Consider the following 27,808-nt stretch of genomic DNA (forward strand, 5'->3'; position numbering starts at 1 on the left):
TGCTGAGCTGGGGTCGGTGGGTGTGACCACAGCATATGGCAGAGGTGATGGTGTGTCACTTCCAAAAATTAGGTTATAAGAGGCTGCCACTTCCCTTCCAGCATTGGTGTTCTTTCTCTCTCCCCCTCTCTCACTTCCTCTCCTTCTTCCTATCTCTTTCCCTCTCCCTCTCCCTCTTTTTCTCTCAGCGCTCATGCTGCAGGAAGCCAGCTGCCATTTTGTGAGGACATTCAGGCAACCTGATGGAGAAGGCCATGTGAGGAGCGGAGGCCTTCAGCCACCTGCCAGCCAGGAACTGAGGCCCATTCTCAACCACGGCAGTGAGCTTAGAAGATTCTCAACCCAGTCACGCCTTGAGATATTGCAGCCCAGCAAGAGCTTGACTGAAACCACAGGAGGAACCCTGAGCCAGAGCCACCCAGTGAAGCTGCTCCCCAATTCCTGACTCTCAGTGCCTAACACTTTGTTGTTGTTTAAAGCAGCTAATTTGGGGGCCATTTTTTAGTGCCACAGTAGAAACTATTATATTTGCCGATGTTGAACGGAAAAGAAGCATTTAGAGGTTTTTTGTTTTGTTTGTTTGTTTTTGAGGTACCAGGGCTGGGGATTGAATCCAGGACTGGTGAGTGGTAAGCCAGCCCTCAACCACAGGGGCGATTTAGCTCCCGAGTTGGTTTTTCTGTCTGTTTGCTTGTTGTTTTACCTTTTTCATTTTTGGTTTTTAGGAGGCACCGGAAACTGAACCCAGGACCTCAAGTGTGGGAAGCTGGTGCTCAAATGCTTGATCCACATTTGTTCCCACATTCAGGATTTTTAAAAGCCTTTACTACTTTAAAACTTTCACTGGCACATCAGCATCTTCTTTGCTTTACATTAAAATTTTATGATAGTCTTGAGGCTTACCATGATGATTCCTGCTCCTAAATCCATAAGGAGCTTTCTCATTTTCTGTTAGTTCTTGGGGGGTCGGGGGTGGGGGGGGAGCTGTCATTTAATGTCACCCACAAGCATAAGATGTATTTATTGGATTTAATAATAAAAACATCTGCCATGAAAGCATTCATTTCAAAATGAGGCACTGCTGGCATGGATCACTGCTATAAGTACTTTGTTCTCCTCTTCAGGAGGGCATGTTTAGTACAGTGTGAGGTTGATACTGGGGCTATGTGTATATCTCTCATTTGAGAGATGTTTTGCCTTTAAAATGTTCTTTGTTTCACTAAATTGTATAATGTCGAGAGATTCTGCCACTACTGAAGAACATTTAGTGCTGGATTAAATATATAATTTCATCTATGTGACATTTTCTGGTTTCCTAATTCCAGAGGATTTTCAATGATCTGAAGGTTTCACCATCAAGCCATCAACATGGTTTTTAAAGAGGGCCTGTTTAAGTCTTGGGGAATAGGCTAGCTGGATATTGTTCATAGGTAATCATTTCGTCTCAAGTTTCAGATTGTGATGGGAGATGGGGAAGACATTGAAATTGGAATGTATTGTTCAGATAAATAACAAAACAAAATCATTAGAAGTCTGAGCCAAACTCAGACTGTAGCACGTAAGAGATACGTGCTACAGTAAAAGTGGAAAATATTTCACACTTATTGTAGGAGATGAAGCTAATTGCAACAAAAAGTTTAAATGGCATCATTGTGAAGTCGGTGACATAATTTATATCTTTAAGTAAGGAATTGTCAAGAATCGCTCTTTGTGTCATCCAAACTCACCAAGGTATTAAAAAATAAATGGTACAATTATATTTGAACATTGATCTTGCTTGGAATTGGGTTGTTTGTATCAAATGAGTGTCACAAATGCTTTCTACAGAAGAAATAAAAATTGAAGTTAAAAAAGCACTTCATGCTAATATAAAATATACATGTGTTAAGGAAATGAATGAAGGAGTAGAGCTGGTATGCATATAGTAATGCCATTAAAAATAGAATCAATTGACTGCTACAACTTTAATTTTAAGAAAAATAATTCTAAGACAAGTCTGTAATTTTGTTGTAGGGAAAAATTAAGAGAATATTTGTATATGATGAGCAGTTCTTACTTGATCCCCAGGAAAAAAATGAAAATGAGAAATGCTCTGGATTTCTTTCAGGAATTTTAAAGAATTCCAAATGCAACCCCTGACTTGATGATGTGATATCATCCAGAGAATAATCACCAATTATATTTATAAACAGTGTATTCATTTGTTTTGTGATCAAACTATTTAGCATTATTTGGTCATAAGCTACTCAAGGTAAACTTTTTGTGATGTAATATCATCAAAGAAAATTAAAATACTCTATTTTTCCTTGGGTGGGAGAACTGTAGGGCAGACATTTAAGGGCAATTTAAATGTTTTCAATACTAAATCCCATTGTTATTTAATACTTCAGAGTAGGGGTCAGGAAACTTTTTCTGTAGAGTCAAGTAGTAAATATTTTCAGCTCTTTGGATTTTTGTAGATGGTTTTTGTTTCAACTACTCATTTCTGTCTTGCACCATGAAGACAAATACAAACAATAAACAGATAAGCCTGACTGGGTTCCAATAAAACGTTGTCTCTGGGCTTTGAACCTCACACAATTTTCATGTATCATAAATATCATTCTTCTTTTGATGTTTTTCAACAATTTAAAAGTGTAAAATCCATTCTTAGCTCACAGGCCTTACAAAAACAGGCAACAGGCGGGATTTGGCCGATGTCTGCTTTAGAGTCACCCTATTCATATGCTTACAGGCTGACAAGAAAGGCAAGACACTCAACAGGGAGCAGCTCACTGCCGAAAAACACAAAATGTGAGCGCTCTCTCTCAGGTTCTGGGATGTAAGCTAGCAGCCTTCTGTCATGTACGAGTGCTAATGAACTACCAAAGCCAATCAGCTGGTGGTGATTTCATTGATTTTCTAATTGAAATATGCAGGGGGCTGAACCACTAGCAACGGTATGCACTTTAAATTAGAGGTGATATAATTTTAGCAATAAATACATCACAATTGGTTTTCTTGTGACAGTCATTGTAATGACTAACATAGATCAAGTGAATTCCATGAGCCAGGAACACTTAAAATTTTAATTTATTTAATTCTTACCAAAATAACAAAGAAGTAAGTACAATTGTTATTCACATTCTGCATATTTTACCTTTCAAAATATTGTTGCTATTTATCCAGTATACATCATCTGGGGTGTGTGTGTGTGTGTGTGTGTATGATTAAATACAGAAATGCATAGAAGTAATTCACTTATACAGGAGTTCAGGGTCAAAAATTGAAAAATCCATTCTTTGTTTCTCTAGCATCCATCCTTATAAAACAATTGAAATGAGACGGGGGAGGAGAGGGGAAATGTAAATATTCTACCAACTTACTGAGTACACCATAGATGTCACAATTATTGCCATTAGTCTTAGTATTTCTGCCACAAAGTCTGCTGCAGCATCTGATGTCGAATCCTTCTCGTACACCCTCCCAAACAGAGTCACTGTTAAGATGGGCTTCGATATCGGCTGCAGACTAAACAAGCGACCATCACTTGACACCTAGGGAAAACAAAGAGAGGTGGACCTACCTGTAAGTGATACAATTCCACAACATACTTTTAAAATGCAGTATAACTGGACGAAGAGAGAATAATTATATGCATCAAATTCTGTTCTTCCATAAATATTCAAAAGGATACAGTATTCAGGAAAAATGGACCTAAGGGACTGGCATGACTCATTTCTGATTGAAATGCTTAATCAATATCTTATCATTTACTTATCCAACAAGGGCTCTCATGAGTTAATAAAAATAAAACAATGGATTTGAGAGCCTACACGAGAGAAATCTCATCCTTTCAGCAAGATAAAGCCTCCCCTGAAAGGTCAGAAGTCTTGACTAAAAGGCTTTGACCTGATCCCCTGTTATCTCTTGTCACCCACTCACCACCCTCCTCTTAATCTTCCCACTCCTACAGGCTGTCCCCCAGGGTCATTTCTACAACCAGCAGGAATGAGAACAGAACTTGCCAGAAAAGTCCATGGAAGACTGTGGTTGGGCAGATGGCATAGTGGCAAGGAATTATTTCTAAGCTCAAAAAATTTTTTTTGCTTCCTTGCCAACATCAGCCACTGGCAGATTGTCTCTCCGTCAACTTATACTTCTCTCTTTTCTCCTCTGGCCTTGTGGGTATACCTGGCCTCAACCCACAAATTGAAAGGAATTTTTTTCAACTTCCCTGTGCTATAACCTCTCCAGTAATCTCAAGAGGTGTCCTCCAGGGGGACTGGCTCTGAAACTACTTGTTGGGTCTTCTTGCCACTCAACACACATTACTAGTCCTTTCCCTATGGCCCCCCAAATGAGATATATTTCTTTATTCCTAATGACACACTAGCTCTTATGTAAAGAATTTCCAGATAGGATATTTGATCTACTCACTGTCCTCAGTCTTCTCCAAAGCCATTTTGCCCCTTCCAAGTGAGAATTTTTTTATGATATATCTGAGCACTTGGGTAGATTTTGGTCTCAAAAAGTGCTTCCTTTTATCTGAAATTTATTGGCAATATCAAGCAAATTCTTACCTGAAACTCTCCAGGTGCAAGTTGAATTTCACTCAGCAACACTTCAGGGAAGACATACTGGGTGCCAAAGGTGCCACTGAGGGAGAACATGTCAAATCTGGTGGAAGCAGTTTCAACAGAGTCACCGCAAGTACGTATGTCAGTTGTTTTACACTTTAACAGAATACAAATCTGGAGGAAGTAAATGTAAATCAGTAAGTCATAGGGAAGGCAATTGGCACATTTTGCTGACCTAGAGAAATGTCTGTGACCTCGTGGTTAGTAAAATTATACTACTTCTTTATTAAATTAACCCAATTTCTTGCCAAATAACTAATGCAACAAGTAATAAAAAAAATAAAATAAAGGCTTTCAGTCTCCAGTTCCTCCTACAATTCACTGTCAAACAGATTAACCACATAAAGGAACAATCAGATTTTTGGCCTAAAACTCTGGACCAATATACCCTCATAGTTGTCAAGTTATCAGTGCTTTTACTTGTCAAGAATGTTCACATTTTGAAAAGCTGTTTAGTTTACAACACCAATTCAATCTCTATCCTATTGCATACATCACGCAATGAAAAAATGTTAGAGTTGAAAGGGACACTAGATATTTTAGGAAGGCTTCTAACCTGAAAGAGAGAGCAAAATCAAGCAGAAAAAGGCAACTTGGAGGGAATAAAGATTCAGGAGAAAGAAATTGAAAGCAAAAAAGCTTCCTTAACAGTCTCAAAGAGATAAGAGAAAATACTGCAGCCACAAGAAAAGGGGAGGGGGGTGCCTGAAAAACAGTCATAGCAAAAAATGAAGAAAAAAATACAGGAGAAGCTTTGGAAGATTAAGAGGAAATCTTTCAGAAAATAGGGTAAAATATAGAGGTGAAAAATAAAATAGGAGATAAAAAAATTAGAGGACCAATTCAAGAAGAACAAAATCCAAATAACAGAACTAACAGAAGGAGAGAAAAAGAAAATGAGGGACTGCTGGCTGACTAAAACGGCAGCATAAGATGTCCCAGGGTGCTATTTTGCCAAAGAATCTTTGAACAACTAGCAAAAATTGGCAGAGCCATTTTTGTCAAAACTCTGGAAAAGAGATAAAAGGATGCAGTAACTGGGCAAGTTCCAAATCAAGAAAATAGTTCGTAAAACAATTGGAGATGCTTGTGGCATCCTTGCTGGCCAATTCCCCATCTTCTCCCCAGCCTGCAGTCCCATTGTGGGTCTCTGGCCCTGTTCTGGAAGGAGCTGAGTGACCCCTGTACACATAGGAGCAGAGTAATCCCTACATGCATAGTGGGGTGCCTTTATATATATATACACACACACACACACACACACATATATATATATATGCCAGTCAGTTGGGTGGCAGCATGTAAGAATGAATCAGGAAAATTATCTCAATCTCAATATCCCAGGCTGACACTGCAGGCAAAAGAAGCTTGTGAACAGGTAAAGTAATGTAAGAAAAAAATTAAGTCAAAACAGCATGGGGCAAACGATGGCCTTCTTTAAATTACACAAAAGAGCACCAGGAGGGAAAGAAAGTATTTCATAGCAAGTAGAGAGGTCATTTGTATTCCTGTAAAGGAGAGGATTTCTAGAGCCAGCAGCAAGCACAAGCCAAGGAAGACACAGACTCTGGGAAAACAGAGAGAATCTGTACCTCACTTTCATTTCTTGCTGATCTTCTTGATAGGAGGGATAAACTCTGAAAGAGAGAGCAAAGCAATGCAGAGCCAATTTGCAAAGACTGTGACAGGTAGTTTTCGCCTTGGTTGTTTGTTTTTGTTAATTCCTGGCACTCAAAGAGATCTCTATTCTATCACTAGCTAGATAACAAATTTAAGGAACACACAGATCTGGGTCTAAATCCCAGAATTGACATATTAAAATATTAAAATGTTCAGTGTGCAAAAAAAGATTACAAGAAAGACAAAAGAAATAAGAAACAATGACCCATTCAAAGAAATAAGATAAAAATCCATACCTGTCAGTGAAAAACATACTTTGGACATACTGAACAAAGCCTTTTAAAAAAATGATCCTCATTATGTTCAAGGAGATAAATGCAAACACAGAGAGCTAGGAAAACAAAGAATGAACAATATGAGGATCTCAATAAATAGATATTTTTAAAAGGAACCAAACAGAAATGCTGGAGATGAAGACCACAAAACTCCCTAGAGGGTTTCAACAACAAATTGGAGCCAACAGAAGAGAATTAGTGACTTCAAAGACAGGACAATTGAAAATATTGAGACTGATGAGCAGAAAGAAAACATAACCAAAATATCAAACAGAGTCCAAAAGACCTGTGGGACATCATCAAGCATACCAATATATGCATCATGAGAGTCCAGAAGGAGAAGAGAGAAGAAAGAGAGCAGAAGGAATATTCACAGAAATAACAGCGGAAAACTCCCCAAATTTAATGAAAGACATGAATTTCATATTCAAGGATTAAAATGAACCCCCAAAAGTATAAAGTCAAAGAGAACTATACCCAGACACATAGTCAAACTGTCAAATGCCAAGGACTAGGAGGGATTACTGAAAGTTGTAAGAAAAAAATAATGTGTTATGTTCAATGAAGTCCCAGTAAAATTAAGTGCCAGTTTCTCATCAGAAACCATGAAGACAAGAAGGCAGTGGGACAAAATATTTCAAATGCTGAGGAAAAAAAAAACAATTACCAAGAATCTAATGTCTGTCTAGAATGTCTTTCAAAAATGAGGGAAAGATTAAGACATTCCCAGATCAGCAAAACTGGAGGAAGTTCATCACCACTAGACCTGCCCTACAAAAATGTTAAAGAAAATCCTTCAGGGTGTATGGAATGAACACTAAACAGTGGATAGAAGTGGCATAATAAATGCAGCCCTCTGGTAAAGGAAACCATATGGGAAATTATAAATGCCAGTGCTGTGGTATTGTATTTTTTGATATGTAACTCCACTTTTTTACTTCTTACAGGTTCTAAAGTGCAAATGCTTTTTAAAAGTTAATGAGAAATCTATGGTTTGAGCATACAACTTACAATGATATAACTTACAACAAATACAAAAAGGTGGGGATATAGAAGGGTATAGGAACAGTACATATGTTTGCTATAGAAGTTAACTGTTATCAAATAAAATGTGACCATTATAAAATTTAGGATGGTAAATATAAGCTCCAAGGTAACCAAAAAGAAAACACATGAAAAATATATACAGAAAGAAATGAGAAGGGGCTCAAAATGGCATATGATGAAAATATCTAATAAATAGTAGACATTATCAGAAGGATTGAAGAACAAAAAGGTACAAAACTTACAAAGACCAAATAGCAAAATGGCAAAACAAAGTCCTGTATTATAAGTAGTAACTTTAAACTTTAAATGTAAGTGGATTAAACTCTCTAGTTAAAAGGCAGAGATTGCAAGAATGGATAAAAAAGCACTACCCAACTAAATGCTGTTTTCAAGAGACTCAGCTCACAATCAAAGGCACAGTGAAAGGATGGAAAAAATACACTTAGTAAATAGTAACCAAAGGAGAATGGGGGTAGCTATGTAAATATCAGATAAAATAGACTTTTTATCAAAAGCTGTTAGATGGGACAAAGATCACTATGTACTAAGAAAGGGGTTAATTCAACAAGAAGATATAAAATTATTAATATATGTACACCTCAAAATATATTAAGCACATATTGACAGATTTGAAGGTAGAAATAGACAATTCAACATTAATAGAGGAGATTTCAATATACCAGCTTCCATAATGAATAGATCAATAAGGAAATAGAAAATTTGAGTGATACTATAAACCAACAGGATCTAACAGACAGATAAATATTATTTTATCCAACAGCAGCAGAATACACATTCTTCTTTACTGCACAACGATAATTCTTCAGGATAGATGAAATGTTAGGCCACAAAATAAGTCTCCATAAATTAAAAAATATTGTAATCATGCAATGTATCTTCACTGACCACACTGGAAGTTAAAAACCAATAACAGAGAGAGAGAACAATGCGTGAAATTAAACAACAGACCCTTAAAGAACCAATGGGTCAAAGAAGAAATCATAAGGGGTATTAAGAAATACCTTGAGGTGGGTGAAACAAAAAACACAAACTATCAAAACTTATGAAATGAAGCAAAAGCAGTGCCGAGAGGGAAATTTATAGTTCTAAATGCTTACATTTAAAAATAAGAAATATCTCAATTTAGAGATCTAACATCACAATTGAAGTAGCTAAAAAAAAGAAGAGCAAATAAAACCTAAATTTAGCAGAAGGAATGAAAGAACAAAGAAGAAAGTGGAGATAAAGGAAGTAGAGAATAAAAGCCAAAAGTAGGTACTTCGCAAGATCAATAAAATGGACAAACCTTTAGCTAGATGGACAAGAAAAAATTAGAAAGGATGCAAATAAGTAAATTCAGAAAAGGGGTAATTACTACTGACTTCACAGAAATAAAAAGGATCATTAGAGTATATTATGAGAAACCTTATGCCAACAAATTAGGTAACTTTTTCATAGATGAAATGAACAGATTCCTAGAAAGACACAAATTATCTACATTGACTGAAGAAATAGATGACCAAAACAGAAAAATAACAGGTAAAGACTTTGAATCAGTAATCCATACCCCCTCAGTAAGAAAATCCCAGGACCACATTGCTAACTTATGATTTTAACTAGCATTCCAAAAATCAATACCATCCTGCTCAAATTCTCCCAAAAACTTAAAAAGGAGGGAATACTTCCTATCTCATAAAGGCAATATCACCCTAATACTAAAGCCAAACAAAGACATCACTAGAAAAGTGAATCAGAGACCAATATTCCTTAGGAATGTAGATGCAAAAATCCTCAACAAAATACTAGAACAGTGACTTTAAGAGCATATTAAAAGAATTATGCACATGATCAAGAGGGGTCTATCTCAGGTGTGCAAGAGTGGTTCAACATAAGAAATTTAATTAATGGCAATACACCACATTGATAGAATGAAGGGGGAAAAAACATGATCATTTCAACTGATGCAGAAAAGACATTTAGCAAGAAATGGTACCCTTTCTTTAGAAAAAATAAGAATAGAAGGAAACTTCCTCAACATGACAAAGGGCATATATGAAACAGCTAACATCAAATTCAAAGTGAAAGACTGAAAGCTTTCCCTCTAACTTCAGGAACTAGACAAGGATGCCCACTGTCACGACTGCTATTCAACATAGCACCAGAAGTTCTAATGAAAGAAATTAGGCAAAAGAAAAAAGAAAAAAAAAAGGCATGCAAATTAGAAAGGAAGAAGTAAAAGTTGCCCTATTGTCAATAGTAGGATACTATATATAGAAAATTCTGAAAAAATTCACAACAGTTTTAGAGCTAATAAATGAATTCAGTGAAATGGTGGGGTATAAAATCAATACCCCAAAATCAGTCGTGTTTCTGTATATTACAAATAAAAAACCTAAAGAGGAAATCAAGAAAAAAATTCCATTTATGATAGCAATCAATAGAATCAGGGAACAGATGTAGCGCAAGTGGTTGAGTGCCTGCTTCTCATGTACAAGGACCTGGGTTCAATCCCTGGTAACTCCTAAAAAATTGTGGCTTTTTTTTTTAATTAAAAAAAGAGAATCAAATGTCCAGGAATAGATTTAACCAAGGACATGAAGGATAAATGAAAAAAACAACTCTCATTGGGGAGTGGATGTAGCTCAGTGGTTGAGAGCCTGCTTCTCATGTACAAGGTCCTGGGTTCATTTTCAGGTACCTCCTAAATTTTTTTTTATTAAAAAAAAGAATCAAATATCCAGGAATAGATTTTACCAAGGATATAAAGGATTTACTCATGGAAATAGAAAACATTGCTTAAAAAAAAATCAAAGAGGTTCTAGTAAGTGGAAGGATGTTCCATATTCTACCCAAAGTGATTTACAGAATCAATGCAAAATGATTCATAGAGTCAATGCAATCCCAATCAAAATTCCAATAGTCTTCTTTGAAAAAATGGCAAAGCCAATCATCAAAATACAAGGGGCCCCCAAAGAGCCAAAACCCATCTTGGAAAAGAGGAATAAAGTTGTAGAACTCACACTTCCTGACTTTAAAACTTATCAGAAAGCTACAGTAATTAAAACAGCAGGATACTAGCACAAGTCAGACTATAGAAAATGGATTTTCATTGAAAGTTCAGAAATAATCCCTCAGATCTATAGCCAATTGATTTTTGTAAAGGGTTTCATGTCCATTCAATGGGGAAAGAATAATCCCTTCAACAAATGGTGCTGGGAAGACTGAGCATCTATGCACAAAGGAATGCATGAGGGCTTACCTCACACCATATGCAAAAACCAACTAAAAAATGGATCACAAACCTAAATATAAGAAGCAAAACTCGAAAATTCCTAGAAGAGAACATAGGACAGTGTCTTCTGGACCTTTTGTTGTGTAACAGTTCCTTAGACTTTCCACCAAAAGTGTAAAGAAAAAAGAAAAAAATAAATAAAGGGATTTCATTAAAAATTTAACATTTGTCCATTGAGGGATTTCATAATGGAAGTAGAAAGGCAAATTACAGAATGGGAGAAAATATTTGGAAACCACACATCCAATAAGGGCTTAATATCCAGAATATATCTTTAAAAACCTTATAATCCAACAACAAAAAGACAACTCAATTAAATAAATAGGTGAAAGATTTGAATAGACATTTCACTGAAGAAGATATGCAAATGGCTTAACTGCACAGGAAAAGCTTCTCAGCATCATAAGCAATCATGGAAATGCAAATCAGAACCACAATGAGGGAAGTGGATTTGGCCCAACAGATAGGGCATCCTCCTACCACATGGGAGGTCCAAGATTCAAACCCAGGGCCTCCTGACCCATGTGATGAGCTGGCCCATGTGCAGTGCTGATGCGCACAAGGAGTGCTGTGCCATGCAGGGGTGTTCCCTGCATAGGGGAGCCCCATACACAAGAGTGCGCCCTATAAGGAGAGCCACCCAGTGCGAAAAAAGTGCAGCCTGTCTAGGAATGGTGCCATACACATGCAGAGCTGATGCAGCAAGATGATGCAACAAAAAGAGACCAGATTCTGGGTGCTACTGACCAGAATACAAGGAGACACAGAAGACACAGCAAATGGACACAGAGATCAGACAACTGGGGACGGGAAGAGAAATTTTTTAAAAACATTAAAAAAAAAACCACAATGAGAAACCATTTCACACCCAACAGGATGGCTACTATTTAAAAAATGGAAAATAGCCAAGTGTTGAAGAGCTTATGGAGAAGTAGGAGCATTCGGACATTGCGAGAATGTAAAATGGTGCAGCCACCGCCCAAAGTAGTTGGGCAGTTCCTTAGAAATTTAAGTATCAAAGTACCATAAAGACCTGGCAATTCCACTTCTAAGTATGCCCCAAGGTATTAAAAGCAGGGACTAAAACAGATATTTGTACACTGATGTTCATAGTGGCATTTTTCACAATTGCCAAAAGATGGAAGCAAACCAAATGTCTATTAATAGAAGAATGGATAGACAAAATATAGTATGTACATAAATGGAATATTATGCAGCCATAAAAAGGAATGAAATTTTGATACATGTGACAACATGGATGAACCTCGAAGACATCATGTTGAAAGTAATAAGCTAGATATAAAGGACACACTGAAAGTTCTCACTGATATGAAATAATTAAGATAAACAAATTCATACACTCAGAAACTAGAATACAGGATACTAGTAGCCAGGGTAAGGGTAGGGAAATGGGGAGTTAATGTTAAATTGATACAGATTTCCGGTTTGGGGTGATGGAAAAGTTTTGATGATGGATGGGGGTGATGGTAGCATAACATTGTGAACATAATTAACAGCACTAAATTACATATATGAATGCGGTTAAAATTGTAGGTTGTATGTGTGTTACTAGAATAAAAATTTTTTTAAAAACATAGAACTGTACCACAGTGAACTTGAATGTAAAATATAAACTACAGTTAATAGTACAATAATAATTTTTTATCAGTTGTAATAAAGATACCACACTAATGCAAAATGCTGATAATACAATAACAGGCATAGCTGTGTGTTGGTAGTTCTAGGGAACTCTATTTTCGGATTATTTTTCTGTAAACCTAAAACTGCTCTAACTTTTTAAAAGTTATGGTTTCCATCCATCCTATATGTAATACAAAGTAAATTTTTATTTTAAAATAACCTAAACTTTACATGTATGCTATACTACAATTAAATCCTTTCTGAATTACTTTAATTGCAAAAAAATGAAGGATAAAAAATTCTTCAAGCTTAGGTTGGGGGAAGGAGAGATGAGGAGGTAATGTTACAAATAAAGAATCAGGGATTACAATGACTTCAAAATTTGGGGTAGCAACATAAGAAAGAATAAAATAATACCTTCACAATCCTAATTTCCAGATTTAATTCCATATCTAGGGAAATAGTCAAATTTGACAGTGAAGTAATTTGGGGATTTCTAAAGTCTCAAAAGTTTTACCTCCTATTCACTTTCTTCCTGGAAACTGCTGACAATAGCAACGAGAAATGGGGCAAAAACCAAGACCAAGACAGAAATGGAACACAGGAAACAGGAAATCTATGCAAGAGAGGGGTGAAGAAATCTTCACCATGATGACGAAGGGACCAGTATGACAGCTGTATTGTACCAAGCCTCTGTTTCATTAGGGGTTTTTAGCAGTTTTTATCCTTCACACTGTGGAGGAATAAGTTTTACACTCTGAAAGACCTAGAGGCTGGTGATTTGTATGACTCCTCTTGTGGAAGGGTAAGCAAAGGGTTAGAAGAAAAGCTCCTAAATGAATTGGGTAAAGGTGATCAGCATTTATCCATTCCTTTATTCAACAGTTTGTTAAAATATGTAGGCTGTTGTCCCTCCCACCCTCCTTTAGCAACTGTTTCAAATCTTCGCTTTCCTCAAACTCTTCTTCAAGTACTTTTACCCACCCTTTTACCCTCTACCCTATGAAATGTCACAATTTTCCTTTCCCCAATTCCTTAAATGTCTTACAAAAATATGCCTCTTCACTATTTAAAAATCTGTGTGGTAAGCTAAAGGTTTATTTCACCCTCACCTCCTTTTCTTCTTTCCCTTGGTTACAAGTAGCTTTTGGTGATGCTGAGGTTTAGTAGCATAATATATCAACAAAGTTAGACTATGAAAGATTATCAATACCATACCAAATTCTCATATTCTCAGTTCCCAAATTCTCTGCAAATAAAGGATTTGCAGCACATTTGCCATTGAAACATAGCCTGACTACAGTAACCTACTTATTTGAGCTATTAAGGATGACTATTCCCATGTTTTCTGAGAGAAATATTAACATGTTTGATTCTGGGTGCTGCCCCAGACTCTAAGGTGATGTGAGGTAATATGCCTTTCTGTCTTTCTAAAGTTGCAAAATCCTGAGCTCCCAACCATGTCTGGCCCCAATGATTTTGATAAGGAATCGCTGACCATACTCACAGAAAGTTTTGCTTTACTTGAGTTCTTTACTCTGAAGGATCCGACAGCTAAGCTCCCACACTAACAAGGGACCTACCTCCCCTGGTTTCCCCAGCAGGAGCCCATGCTGGGAGAGGCAGAGACCAGACCAAGAGATGGAAGGAAGGGAAAAAAGGAAGAGCCAAGAAGTTACAATCTCATTTTGGAATCAAATTTTTTCACTTAAAATATCGCACACATAAGAAAACAAACAGGGAAGTGTATGTGGCTCAAAAGATTGGGCTTCCACCTACCATATGAAGGACCTGGGTTTGATCCCTGGGGACTTCTGGTAAAAAAAGAAAAAGAGAAAGCGTGCCTGCATGGTGAGCCAGTGCCCGCATGGCCAGCCAAGTGCCCACATAAGTGCCTTCATAGTGAGCCAGTGCCCGTGCGGCCAGCCAAGTGCCCACATGAGTGCCCACATGGTGAGCCAGTGCCCACATGAGTGCCCACGTGGTGAGCCGAGTGCCCACATGAGTGCCCACGTGGTGAGCCAGTGCCCACATGGCGAACCAGTGCCCACATGGTGAGCCGAATACCCACGTGGTGAGCTAGTGCCTGCACAAGTGAGTCATGCAGCAAGATGATGACACAACAAAGAGAGGAAAGGGAGAGTCAAGGTGAAGCGCAGCAGAGACCAGGAACTGAGGTGGTGCAGTTGACAGGGAAACTCTCTCCACATCAGAGGCCTGCATATTGGAATCCTGGTGAATCCTCGAGGAGAAAGATGAGAAGACAAAAAGAGAAATAGATACAGAAGATCATACAACAAATGGACACAGACACCAAAAACAACAGGGTGCAGGGAGGGGGAAGGGGAGGGGGAGGGGGGAAATAAATAAATCAAAACAACCTTTAAAAAACTCATAAAAAAAACAAACAAAACATATCACAAAAGAAAAACAATTTTTTTTAAAGTTAATATATATGGTTAAGTTTGACACTGGAATGAGTTGAAAAATGTGCCACTTTGTACTTTCATCTATTCATTTAAAGTATTTTATTCTTAATCAAAGAAATATCTGAGCACTCTGCGCTACCTGATGTTAGTCGTGCCTTTGAAGCTTGCTAGTACTTTTTGAGGCTTGATAGTACTTAGATGTGATTCTAAAACCATCAAACAGGTAAAGGGAGAGGGAAGCCCCCAGATTGCTGTGGGGACATTCTTTAATCTACATGCTGCACCCACTTACTCTACTGTGGTGTTTTGTTTATTGGTTTTGCATAATTTCATTTCTGTAAGTTATATGCATATATATTTTTTAAATCTATAGTTTGTAAATAAAACACCCAATGTGTCTTTCTGTTCAGATTTTTTTTTACCTTTATGAAAGGGAAAATGCTTAAAATATTTTTGCAGACGTAACCAACTAGGCCAGAAATAGCATAGCTTTGCAACTGTTTTCTTTTTGTTTTCATTTTATTTCTTTACCGGATCTAAATACTTAGGAGAATTTTCTCCAAATTTTTTTCCTTCTCTGGCAGATTGAATCTCAGCAGTCAATGAATTAGATAATAAGCCACTATAAAACACCTAAATTAATCAATCTAAATACAATCTTCCTTTACAAGTTTTTTTCTGTGTTTTTAGATGACTGTAAGAGAAGAAATTAAATTTTAACAGTTTTCTTATCAGAAAATCTAAAATGAAGGACCTTTGCCACTAGAAATGTTTCTCAACCAGTTTTAATCTATTTATCTTCATTTGAATGTCTTTTAGATAATGTAAAAAGTAATAAATAAAATGTATCTTCTATACTACATGCATAAGAACTTCTATTAATTGTATATATGCCTTTGATGTATTTCCCCTCAGGATTATCAACTGTGTGTTTGACAAGAGAATATTAAATAAATCTGTAACCAGTTGAAATTTTTGATTATTAAAAATATTGTAATAAGAATTATTTTGGGAAGTGGACTTAGCCCAATGGTTAGGGCATCTGTCTACCACATGGGAGGTCTGCAGTTCAAACCCCAGGTCTCCTTGACCGGTGTGGAGCTGGCCCATGCGCAGTGCTGATGCGCGCAAGGAGTGCCCTGCCATGCAGGGGTGTCCCCTGCATGGGGGAGCCCCACGCACAGGGAGTGCGCCCTGTGGGGAGAGCTGCCCAGCTTGAAAGAAAGTGCAGCCTGCCCAGGAAGGGTGCCACACACACGGAGAGCTGACCCAGCAAGATGACGCAACAAAAAGAAACACAGATTCCCGTGCCGCTGACAACAGAAGTGGACAAAGAAGAACACGCAGCAAATAGACACAGAGAACAGACAACTGGGGCAGGAGGGAGAAATAAATAAATAAATGTTTTTTTTAAAAAAGACATAACTTAAAAAAAAAAAGAATTGTTCCATGAAGAGTAAATATATAAAACTATTAAAATTTGAGCACAGTGTTCTGAATCTTCTTTAATGGTTATTCTTTTTAAAATATATATGACTTATTATAATATAATATAAAGCGATAAATGTTCTTCTATAACATGGTTTATTTAAGTAATTTCCCATAACTAGGCATTTTCTACCTGTGTTCACGATATCATTTTCCCCTTCTTCTCTAGCGCCTTGAGGCACTGATTAGGAGTGGTGAGTCCTCCTACGTTTTCATCCTTTTCCATTTTTGTTGCTCTTTCCCGTAGGGCTATAAAAATAATCAAGGCTCTCTCACCTGTTGAAAAGCAAACCCACCAAACTTTTTTCTCACCATGACTCTCTGCCCAGCTCCTGTCTTGTTTCTCTTCTTTTTCTCTCAGACAAGATTTTTAAAGATGAACTATCCACTCCATTTCTCAATATCCTCCCTTCCCTTTGACTTTTTAACCTACTATAATCTCTTTCACATTCTCATCATGAGTCCAGATTTTTATACCAAACTTGCACTCAATATCAATGATGATAAACATGCTTCACAACTTCCTCCTTATGACTCTCTCCGCCCTTGAAATCCATGAGAATTTCCTTTTACGTCCTCCTTTATTTCTCAATTGTATTTGCAGTTACCTATTTTCTGCCCCTTTCCTGCCCCATACTCTGGAGCTCCAAACAGTTCCACTTTAGCCTACCCACTCTTCTTTTTCTCTACATGGTCTCCTTTATGATTTCATTCATGTGGGTCCAACACCAGTATGATGATGACTTTGATGCAATATTTCTAAGTCTAATATCTCCCTCAGATGACAGGCCTGTGTAGTCAATAGCTTGTTGAATGGCTCCATCTGAATATCCCATAAGTATTTCAAAACCAGCACCCCAAAACTGAACTCAGCATCTATCCTCTGCCACCAAATCTGCCCCTCCTCACCATTCTGGTTTGTCAGTAGCATCTCCATGCCCCCAGCCACCCATGCCAGAAACCCGGCAGTCCTTCCAAACCTTTCCTTTTTTTTCCTGTCCCACACTTAACCACTAAGTTCAGTTTTCTAACCATTGTTTGGCTTCATAACCTACTTTCATTTCAACTTCCATGATACTGGCCTTTTCACCTTTATCACATCATGCATAGCACAGCCAAAATCTAGTTCTACAGCAAATCTGATCACATCATCCCCTTGCTGAAGACTTTAGAAATCTCCATCACCAACAAAGTCTGATTCTTTGGAATGATGCTTGAGACCCTCTAGGCTATGATTCTCATCAACTAAAGTTATCTCCTCAAATGTTTATTTGCCTCCATATCATTAGCACCAAATACATCCTTGGCATACAGCAGGCACTCATTAAATGTTTGCTAAAATGAATGAGCATTGACTGAGGGCTTATCATACAGTAAGCCAAATGTGATGTGGTGGTATAGTTCCACCTGTCAAGGAGCTCTCAGCCTCAAACAAGCAAGTGAACACTATGACATGATAAGTAATTCAATTTTTGACAAATTAAGCATAGGAAGTTCTGGGAGCATAGAAAATAGGCACCTGATTTAGTAAGGGATGGAGAGTGGTGCTGCAGGAAGCACCAGGGCAGCTTCTTGGTCAAGTTACCACCTGATGGTGCTATGTAATGAAATAGGTAAGCTCACCATTCATAAAGGGAGCAACCTGTGCAAATATCTAGAGGCTCTGCAGATGCTGCCCATTGGAGATGGGAAATGTCTCAATATGACAGGAGCCCAAGGCATCTGTGAGCAGTAGTGAACCAAGAGGCTGGTGAGCAAGACGGGGCACACACCTAAGCCTTAGGCATCTTTTATGTTAAGGATTTTATCTGTCCATTAGAAGACAGTGAGGAATTTTAAGCAAGAGGATGATATAATCAGAAATGGTTTTTAGTGATTTTTTAAATTATGGTACAGGGAATGGACTGAATGGCATTGAGACTGTCAACAGGAGGCTCCTTTAGGAGGGTATTACAAAAATTTGGGAAAGAAAGGAGGGGGGTCAGAACCAAGAAAAAGAACAGAAGGAAAGGAACATGGAAGCCACTTGGAGATGGCTCTTGAGGGTTCCATCTTACCATGCTTACCAGCTCCTCTTTTATATCGGGGGCTGTGATGGTTAAGTTCATGTATCAACTTGTCTAGATTATGGTGTCCAGTTGTTTGGTCAAGCAAGCACTGGCCTAAATATTACTATGAGGCTATGTCATGGGTTTAAATCATTTTAGTAATAGATAAGATTGATTGCATCTATTACTGATTACATCTACAATCAACTGAAGAGATTGCCTTCAAAAATGAAAGAAGTCTTATCGAATCAGTTGAAGGCCTAAAAAGGAGAAGTGGTGACTTCAGAAGTGAGAAAGAATTTCCGTCTAGACTTCAGCCAGCCAGATTTTCCAGGGGAAATCCCAGATCCCTGCCCTTTGGAATTTGGACTTACCCATCCCTGCAGACTTGTGAGCTAATTCCTATAATGAATTTCTTAATATTTATACCCACACACACATGTACACCCACATATATCAGTAAGTGAGCTCACCATTGATATATATCCTGCCAGCCCTGTTTCCCTGGAGAACTTTGACTAATATAGGGGCTGTGGAATAGTAGAATCCTTGCAGCAATAAACCATTCTACTGTATAACTCACGAAATTGGCATATACTTATGCAAAAAATATATTGTTTTTCTGAAATTCCTATTTAACTGAGAGTCCTGTATTATATCTGGCAGCTCTCCTGCCACCAAAATAATCATTACCTGCAGATAATAGGTCCCCTCAACAGTGTGTAGTCCATCAAATGCCCCTAGAGCATAAACCTCATCGGATCGCTTCTCGGACATCTGGTAGTTTAGATGGCAGCAGAGATCTTTTTGACAAACTGTATAATTTCCAGTGCTTCCTGTTAGCGCCACAAAGGTGAACTCATCAAAAAAGACAGTGCCTTTAAATTCCTGTTTTCCCACTGAGAGGGCTTCTATGCTGCTGGCATAAGATGTCCAGTTCACTGCTTCCGGCTGGCTTGGATGGGAAACCAGTTGTGCGAGGAGGAGTTTTCCCTCCTCTGTCTTCATATCATAATGAAATGCTCTTGGAGAATCAGGTGCATAGATGCCACTTCCTGGAAGGGATGAGTTGAAAATTATTTTTAAATAGGAAAGGAAAAAGGGATTCCATTATTGTTTTAAACTCACATGAATATTTTACTCCCTCTAAGATATATAATTCATTGATTATAGTAAAATGTGCTAATAAGGATAGAGAGGTGAGAGGAAATCCAGTAGAGTATGTCACCCAGCAACCAAAGAAGAAAGAGCATCAAGTAAGATGTAGCCATAGGGGGGAAAAAAGAAAAAAGAAAATGAGTGTATAGTCAAATTGAGTAGAACAAAATAAACTTACAAGAAAATTTAATTGATTCTATAGCACATCACCAGTTGGAAAAATGTCTTTAGCTTATTACATCAGGCCTATAAAGCTTAAAAAGATCACACCTTACCTGTCATTTTATATATGGGGTAATGTAAATTGGATGCAAGGAAATTGACCCCCATGCCCATAGACCAGGCAGAGTGGAATTCGATAGCTGACAAATGTGGCAAAACATTCATCCATGCTGTCGGGAAGAGAATGGTGTCCACGTGGAAATCTTTCACCAGGGTAACCGCAGGCTCATAGAAGAGAATATCAAAGCAGGTGAAAATGCCAAACCTTCCAAAGGTTGTGTTGAAAGTCACGATCTCAGGCCTCTTGGGTGAATTGAATTGACCTTCACCCATGAAAAGATTTTGCTGATAAACAGTAAAGGGGAAAAAAAGAGAGAAACCTTTTAGAAGTTGGCTTGGACATCCCTGTGCTAGAACCTATTAGTCCCAAACTCATCTCTGACCACCATCTTGATAGGGAAAAGGGACTAGTACATTAGAGAGTCAGAGGCTCTTCAAGCTGAAAGAAGCCTTCTGGTTCAACCTCCACATTTTCTAGGTAAGGACACAGAAATCCTCATCTGTAGAGACCCTCTTGTATCTCACCAGAAATAGAGGAGAAACAATTGCGGTCACCCCTCGGGCTGAAGTGTGGTTTGCTGGCCTGGCGGGGGAGCAGCCGCGGCAGGCCAAGCCGCTGCCCCCATAATAGGGTGGCTGGTCGGACTCACCGCCACCCCTGAAGGGAGCTCGGCATGGGCGCAGAGTGCCCTCGGGTCTCCCCTTCTCAGCAGCCATGCTTCCGCGGCCGCCCCTCCTCCCGGATGGCGCCACATGATGCCTGTAGGGCTGCACCCTTCTTCTTCTTTCTCCCTGCGCAGGCGCAGGGCGGAAAATTCCAGTCTGCCCTTTTCCCCTCCCCCGACAGCAGCAACAGCCAGGCGTGGGCGGGAAACTCAAGTCTGCCCTCCACCCCAGCAACAGCAGCCACCAATCCCTAAACCCTGCCCCTTCCCCCAGCAACAGCGACAGCCAATCCCTAACCACCACCCCTCCCCCGTCCGGTACCGCCCACTGACCTTTCGCCGGCAACCAATCAGAACAGGGCGTGGCTTCGACCAATCAGCCTTCCCCAGCCCCTATAAAACTGTTGCCTCTCCCTCAATAAAGTGGACTTGCGTGTTTACCTTGTCTCCCCGGTAGTTCTTCTGCCGTGCGCCCTCCAGTCCTGAGAGCCCCCGACAAGGGCCTGGCCTCCCTTGTCCCCAGTTTGTCGCCTGCTTCTCCGGGCGACCCCTTCGTCGCCTGCTTCTCCGGGCGACCCCGTCAGCCGAACCGCGCAACCCCTTGTGAGACCGATCCCTCGTCTGCTGCCGGACCAACCCCTCGTCCCAAGTGGGACTGACTCCTCGTCCAGAGCTGGACCGACCCCTCGTCCGCAGCCAGACCCCACCTCTACTGACCGAGCAAGCCGTCGCAAAAATAACTTCTGTTTGCCAAGACCACTTAACTATTTCCCATGGGCAAGGAATTTTCTTTGCAGCTTTCCCCTCAAGACTAAATCTGTCTGGGAAAGAATTTTTTATTCTAGTCTTGGCTCACTGCCAGGATGTACCTCTAAAAGGACAAAGCTCCAAAGGTACATTTCAATGCAGGTAGCTCCTGCTGGCTCTGCACACTTCCATCATGTCAAGACTGCTCCTGAGTGCACAGGAGAGTGTGTGTCTAGGAATTTACCTGACCTAATCATTGCATTCTATACTTTGTCTCTACTCTGTTCCTAAATAAGCTTAATGTAATCAATAATAATGATATTTTTCCTCCTTGCATACTTTATAATGATAACCTTCAGTAACTGAATTATTCACAGGTTAATTCTACCTTGTGGTAGCGGGCCACCAGTCTGCCCTCAGAATCAAACACCACATTAGTGTTGTACTGGTAACGGCCGTCAGGAGGACACTGAGGGTCACTAGCATTGCAAGGTTTCTTGTCCCCAATATTTGCCACAACATAGATAGTGTTGTCCTTGGCCAGGCAACTGAGCCTTTCTTGCACTGGGGTGTGTCCAAATCTGGTAGGTGTTCATTAGAAGAGGAAAAAAAAAAAAAACTTAGTTTTTAACGAAATTCAGTAAGATAGTTGCTTAAACATATTAATTAATAATCACAAAATTCACTTCTAAATGACAATAGAAGAGAAGAGTTAAGAACAGAGTTCAGAGGAAACCATGCTTGTGGGAGTTTGCTTGTAGGAAAATGTTCTAGGATAAGACATGACCAGGCATATGTGTTTTGTTTTCCCCTTCATAGAGTCTGTCTTCATCTATAATCATTATTCATTCATGTGCTCATTTTATGTCTTCCGCATCCTATAGATGTTATAGGGCAGGTGACCCACATCTCTGTTCACTGAACCCAGCACAATGCCTGGCAGAAAAAGGCATTCAAAAATATTTGAATAATGGAACCAAAACTTTGAGGTTAGGAAGAAGAAATCTTGTTCAGAGAATTAGTCAGTCTGGCAAGAGCAGACACCCTTAGGGAAGAAAAGAGTGAATTTAAAAGATGCAAAGCTTTGCACAAGATGCAAGAAAACACTTTCAAATTTAAAAGACAAAGGGATATTAATAAATTTTTGAGGACAGAAGTAACATAACCTGAAATTTTTCTTACAGAGATTGATTGGGTATGATTGTAGAATGTACTAGAAGGGTGAGAAACTAAAGACAGGAGTATCATAAAGAATCTATTACAGGGAAGTAGAAGTGGTTCAAGTGATAGGGCCTCCACTTACATATGGGAGGACCAGCTTCAATTCCTGGGGCCTCCTGGTAAAAAAGAAAAAGAAAAAGTGTGCCTGCATGGCAAGCCAGTGCCCGCATGAGGGCCATGCAGCAAGCCAAGCGCCCACATGCTGAGCTGAGTGCCCGTGCGAGTGCCTGCATGGCGAGCTGAGTACCCACGCAAGTGAGTCATGCAGCAAGATGATGACACAACAAAAAGAGAGACGAAAGGGAGAGTCAAGGTGAAGCACAGCAGAAACTAGGAACTGAGGTGACGCAGGTGACAGGGAGACTCTCTCTCCACATCAGAAGTCCCCAGAATCAAATCCCAGTGAATCTTAGAGATCACAAGTGAATGGACTCAGACAGCAAAAACAGCAAGGAAGGTAAGAATCTATTGCATTAGTCCTGATAAGAAGCAACAAGGGTATTGTTTTAGCAGTGAAATTAAATTGGAATTTTGAAATGTAAGACCTGAGAATGTGTATAACATATTTACCTCCTATTGACACAACCCAGAAACAATAAATAGTTTGTGCTAGGTTATTGAAGAATAGCAGAGAAGGCTAAAAGAAATAACTATTGCATGCATGAAAATTTGGTACCACCTGCTGACAAATAGTAGTGAAAGTTTTCTTTGAGTATCAAATCTTGGCCATTAGATCTACAAACATCGATGGCACCTCAGCACTGCACTTTGGAGCCATTTAAAACAGCAAAATCTCCAAGCGAAAGCACAAAAATGTTGAAAACATGGCACCAAATACACAACATGGTACATATGCCATGAAGAGGACACTTGGACACTTATGAGAGCTGAAGCAAGAAGGCAGAGCAAAGCCTCGTCTGACCTCAGCTGGAACATGTGTGTCAGGAGACTCACATAATTCACTGTTCTGCACGGTCTGGAAATGACTATGAAAATGTCATAAATATTGATTGGGGTTACAAATAAATTTTAGCAATTGGGCAAATTTGCAAATAACAGAATCCACAAATAATGGGGCAAATTGTAATTATGATACACAGAAACATGATGAAAGTGGATGATTAATCTAAACAATATTTGAACTTTTTTAAAATCAATGTGTTGCTGTAAGCAATCACAATAGCTAGTTTGGGGTTTTGAGACTAGTTCCAAAAGAGGAATTCCTAAAACAATTTTAGCTGTGCTGCATTAGGAAATAAGTTAACTAATACAATTCTTTTGAATATAAGATACTGTTTTAACCTACATTAAAAGTAATAGGTTCCCCGGATAATTCCAAATAGAAAGGCCTCCCTATTGGTTCCCTGAGAGCTAACAGGTGAAGGCAGAAAAGCAACCAATCAGAACAGCAAATAGCTGAGCTCCTCTTTACTGGGGGCAGGGGGAAGGGGAGAGGAAGGCCTTTAAAAGACCTAACCTGGGACCCCTGTTGCTGATCTCACCTTCCAGGACACCCGCACCAAGGTCTCAGGTGTGTATTTTTCCTTTTTCTTGTTTTACTGGCCTATTTTTTACTGGCCTCATCTTAAAAAAAAATAGGGTTACTTTCATCACATTTCCTGTTTCTGTAGTCTAGACTGCCACACAATTCTGCTATATGACTTACTAGGTTAATAAGAAACTTAGACTTTTAGGATTGTATTATATACATTAGCCTCAACAGGTATTGTTACAATGAAAATTTTATTAATCTAAAAGCTGGCATGTGAGCCTATATTTCCCATTCACTCATGCAGCTCTCAAAGGGAATTTTCTATTCACGAACAAAAAGTCAGAAGGCGGGGGTTTGGGTCTGGCTCTCCCACTACCTACCCCTGTGACTCTCGGGTTCATTCCCTTAATGGAAAAATATTTTTACTGAACTTAATGGTTTCTAAATTCCCTTCCAGGACTAATTTCTGTTAGTTCCCAATTCATACTCACTTTCCTAATAAATGTACCCATAAGTAGATGAAAAATAAAACTTGAAACATGGAGTTTATAGTAGATCTTGTGCAAAAATCATCAATAATGTTTTCCCAGGTAAGACAAATTGATGTTCATCATTTAATTTTTTCCCCACCCGTTTCTTTACCTGCTGGGATCATTACAAGGGATCCAGTTTACTTGAGGGTCAGGGATATCCTCCAAGTACGGATAGATCGTTTCCCTATTGAAGGTCCAGCCATAAATCCCATCTTCTGGAGTTACAATAATATGTGCACCCTGTTAAAATGTAGCTTAGTTAAAATAGTTTCCAAATAAGGCAATAGTCAAAGAGGGGGCCTAGGAGAGTGTTGACCAGCTGAGGGTAAACCTCTGCCACCAAGATGCCTTGAAGAACTATCTCAGCGACTCTAAATCTCATTAAAACTGCTCTAGAGGACCAAGGTGGGTTTTTCCTGGGTCTCTCTGCCCTGCCTTCCAGAGCTGGTTGTTTGTATGTGTCACCTTGGCAAGGCTCTGGTATCCAGGGGTTCAGTCAATCACTGGCCTAGATGCTGCTGTGAAGATATGTTGTAGATGGGATTAGCACCCGCAGTCAGCTGACTTTTCAGGGAAAGAGATGAGCTTCAATCGTGTGCTGCGTGGGCCTGCTCCAATCATACAGAGGGCTTAAGAGAAAAGAACTGAGCATTTCCAAAAAAGAAGAAATTCTGTTTCAAGACTACAGATATCAGAGTCCCTCTTCATTTCAGCCTGCTGGCCTCAACACCACATCATCCCTCTGGCCAGCATTTTCCAGCACACAGCCTGGCCTACAGATCTACTGCTGGCCCCCTAATCACATGTGCCAATTCCTTGAAATAAATCTCTTACTGTATAGCTACATATATCCCATTGATTCTGCTTCTCTGGAGACTGATACACTTTCCTTGTCTGCCAAATCTGGGCTTTTTTCTCCCTTTCTTAATCTGTTATTTTCTCTATTTTTGGCATTTATTTTCTTTTCCCAACCACTTTCTTCCCCTGCCATTGTCATTTCTATGCAACTTTTTCGTTCTCTCATAGACATTAATAGTTTTCTAGGCCACTAACAGTTCTGCTGCCCAGGGTAATTGTTAATTATTGACAGCTTTCCCTCAAATTAACCCCATCCCTGAACTTTGGCCCATTGTTGTATTTGAGTTATTGAGACTGATTGATAACTGAAATTCTCGATTGTACTTCTTCCTATGCTCCAGCCTTCCCTACACAACACCTGACCAGGATGCTTGCTTCTCAGAAGGAGGGGCCGTATGCGGGCTACTTGCCATCACTGGGCCTAGAGGTTCCCCACAAAGGTAACCCTGCACCTTCTGATTGGAGGCTCCCACTATAGGCTGGTGAGGGCTTAGGAACGGTGGGACTAGGCATGAAAAGAACCTTAGAACTCTGATGGCCTTTTCGTATTTTGTCAAGTATAAGAATGCGTATGGCTAGAGATATATGTCTGATGTATATAACTGTGGCTTTCATCCCACCTCATATTTCCCTGGTCTATCTCTGATCTACGAAAATCTCATTTAAAGCACAGTCATTCAAGCCACACACTAACACTGCAGGATTGGTTTTAAACTTAGCCTTTGACTCAGCTTAAGGGCTTTCTATGCATAGCCTATGTACCTTTATCTTGAACTTAGATTGAAGAATGGAATATAAGTTAAATTCCTTAACACACGGTTCAGTGATTTGCAAGTTAAGTTTAATTGTTTGGGTAGCATCAACTCACCTGAGAACCTGCAGAACCTCAACAGCATGAAGATCACCAACACATTATGACCTGGGCTCCCCCCCCCAAAAAAAAAGACCTGGACCTTTTTCCCACCCCTTTCTCCTCTGCCCTCTAACTTATCAGGAAAAAAGAACAAAGGATGTTGATTTCCCAGCTAGTTCCTCAAAGGTCTGTGCTTCTTATTGATGACCAAACCATTTCTTGCTCTGATGATTTTGAGAGGGAAGCACAACTCCAACGGTAAAACAAAGGTCCTTGGCTCTCCCCACACATATGTCATCCAAAAATGTTCCTGGCTGTCACCGTGACTCCTGTCTTCCAAGGAGAGGAGTCCTGCATAGAACCCCCCACCCAAGAGACTGCTACCTGCTGTGCTGCAGAGATGATTGCTCCCTGCAAACGATCCAGATTTCGGTTCATTAGTACCAACGCCTCCTCTGGGGACACAGCTGTGAGGGTGACGTTAGGCAATATCACCGCATGCTCGTACACAGCTGTAGTAAAGGTATCCATGCAGCTGGCGTTTAAGACACAGAGAACAAAAACCGCCACATAAGCCAACAGCTGAGATGCGATCATGCCGAGTTCCAATGATTGCTGGCAAAAGAGAAAGAAAAAAAAAATGAATCACCTGGGTCCTGAGTCTTGATATTTTACAAATAAATTACAAAAGCTAATTCTAAGAAAGCCCTACAATTTCACATCATTTTTTTTAAGACAAGAAACGACTTTTCCTTATCAAAGGGTCTTGTAAAAATCAAATCAGGAAATGCGTGTGTAAATAACTTGAAGCCTACATAGCTTTATGCTTGTGAAATTATTATTGCTATCCTCACGTGAATCAGAGCTCCGCTCATTTGTATATTTTCATTTCCTGGGTAAGCCAGAACAAAGGGGAATACAAACGGGAAAGGGACTATCCATTATCTATTGTTATGTAACAAATCACCCCAAAACCAAGTGGGTTAAAACAACAAGCCTTCATTATCTCACGGTTTCTGTGGGTCAGGAATTCAAGTGCGGCTGAGCCGGGTGCCTCTGGCTTAGAGTCTGTCACAGGCTGCAGTTTAGCTGTGTTCCAGGACGGCAGTCACCTCTACTCTCTAGGCTTGACCTAGGGAAGAAGCACTTTTGTGCTTACTCATGGGCTAGGTGACAGGCCTCAGGTCCTCCTTGGCTTTTGCACAGAGGTGGCAGTTCTTTGCTGCATCCGCCCCTGAACGGGCCAGCTCACAAGTGGGCAGCTGGCTGCCCTCAGAGGCAGGGAGGAGAGGAGTCACCCAAGACCAAAGAGGCCAAAGTCTCTTTGTAAACTAATCTGGACTGTGACACCTCATCACTTTTGTTGCCTATTCATTCGAAGTAAATCACTAAGTTCAGGCCACGCTCATTGGGAGGCAACTGCACCACGATGTGGTTGAGGTGGGACCACGGTGGCTGTGGTGGTTTGAAGTTGTATGTA

At 39.6% G+C, this 27,808-nt stretch overlaps 1 protein-coding gene across 2 annotated transcripts; it reads right to left on the reverse strand.

The window, feature by feature from the left end:
- Positions 1 to 3,054: 3,054 nt before the first annotated feature.
- VNN1 (vanin 1) lies at positions 3,055 to 27,601 on the reverse strand. 2 transcript variants are annotated; one of them, XM_004483644.4, is made up of 8 exons: positions 27,340 to 27,601; positions 26,713 to 26,943; positions 24,727 to 24,857; positions 21,760 to 21,952; positions 19,953 to 20,244; positions 19,213 to 19,574; positions 4,563 to 4,733; positions 3,055 to 3,536 (listed from the first exon to the last, which is right to left on the reverse strand). In XM_004483644.4, the coding sequence occupies exons 2-8, from the start codon at positions 26,923 to 26,925 to the stop codon at positions 3,354 to 3,356; spliced, it is 1,545 nt and encodes a 514-aa protein (XP_004483701.1). In that variant the 5' UTR covers positions 26,926 to 26,943; positions 27,340 to 27,601; the 3' UTR covers positions 3,055 to 3,353. The 2 variants fall into 2 exon arrangements, with proteins under 2 accessions (XP_004483701.1, XP_004483702.1); XM_004483645.4 differs by having other exon boundaries at positions 27,488 to 27,596.
- Positions 27,602 to 27,808: the final 207 nt, after the last annotated feature.

The sequence above is a fragment of the Dasypus novemcinctus genome, chromosome 11, assembly GCF_030445035.2.
Source record: "Dasypus novemcinctus isolate mDasNov1 chromosome 11, mDasNov1.1.hap2, whole genome shotgun sequence".
Taxonomy (NCBI): Eukaryota; Metazoa; Chordata; class Mammalia; order Cingulata; family Dasypodidae; genus Dasypus; species Dasypus novemcinctus.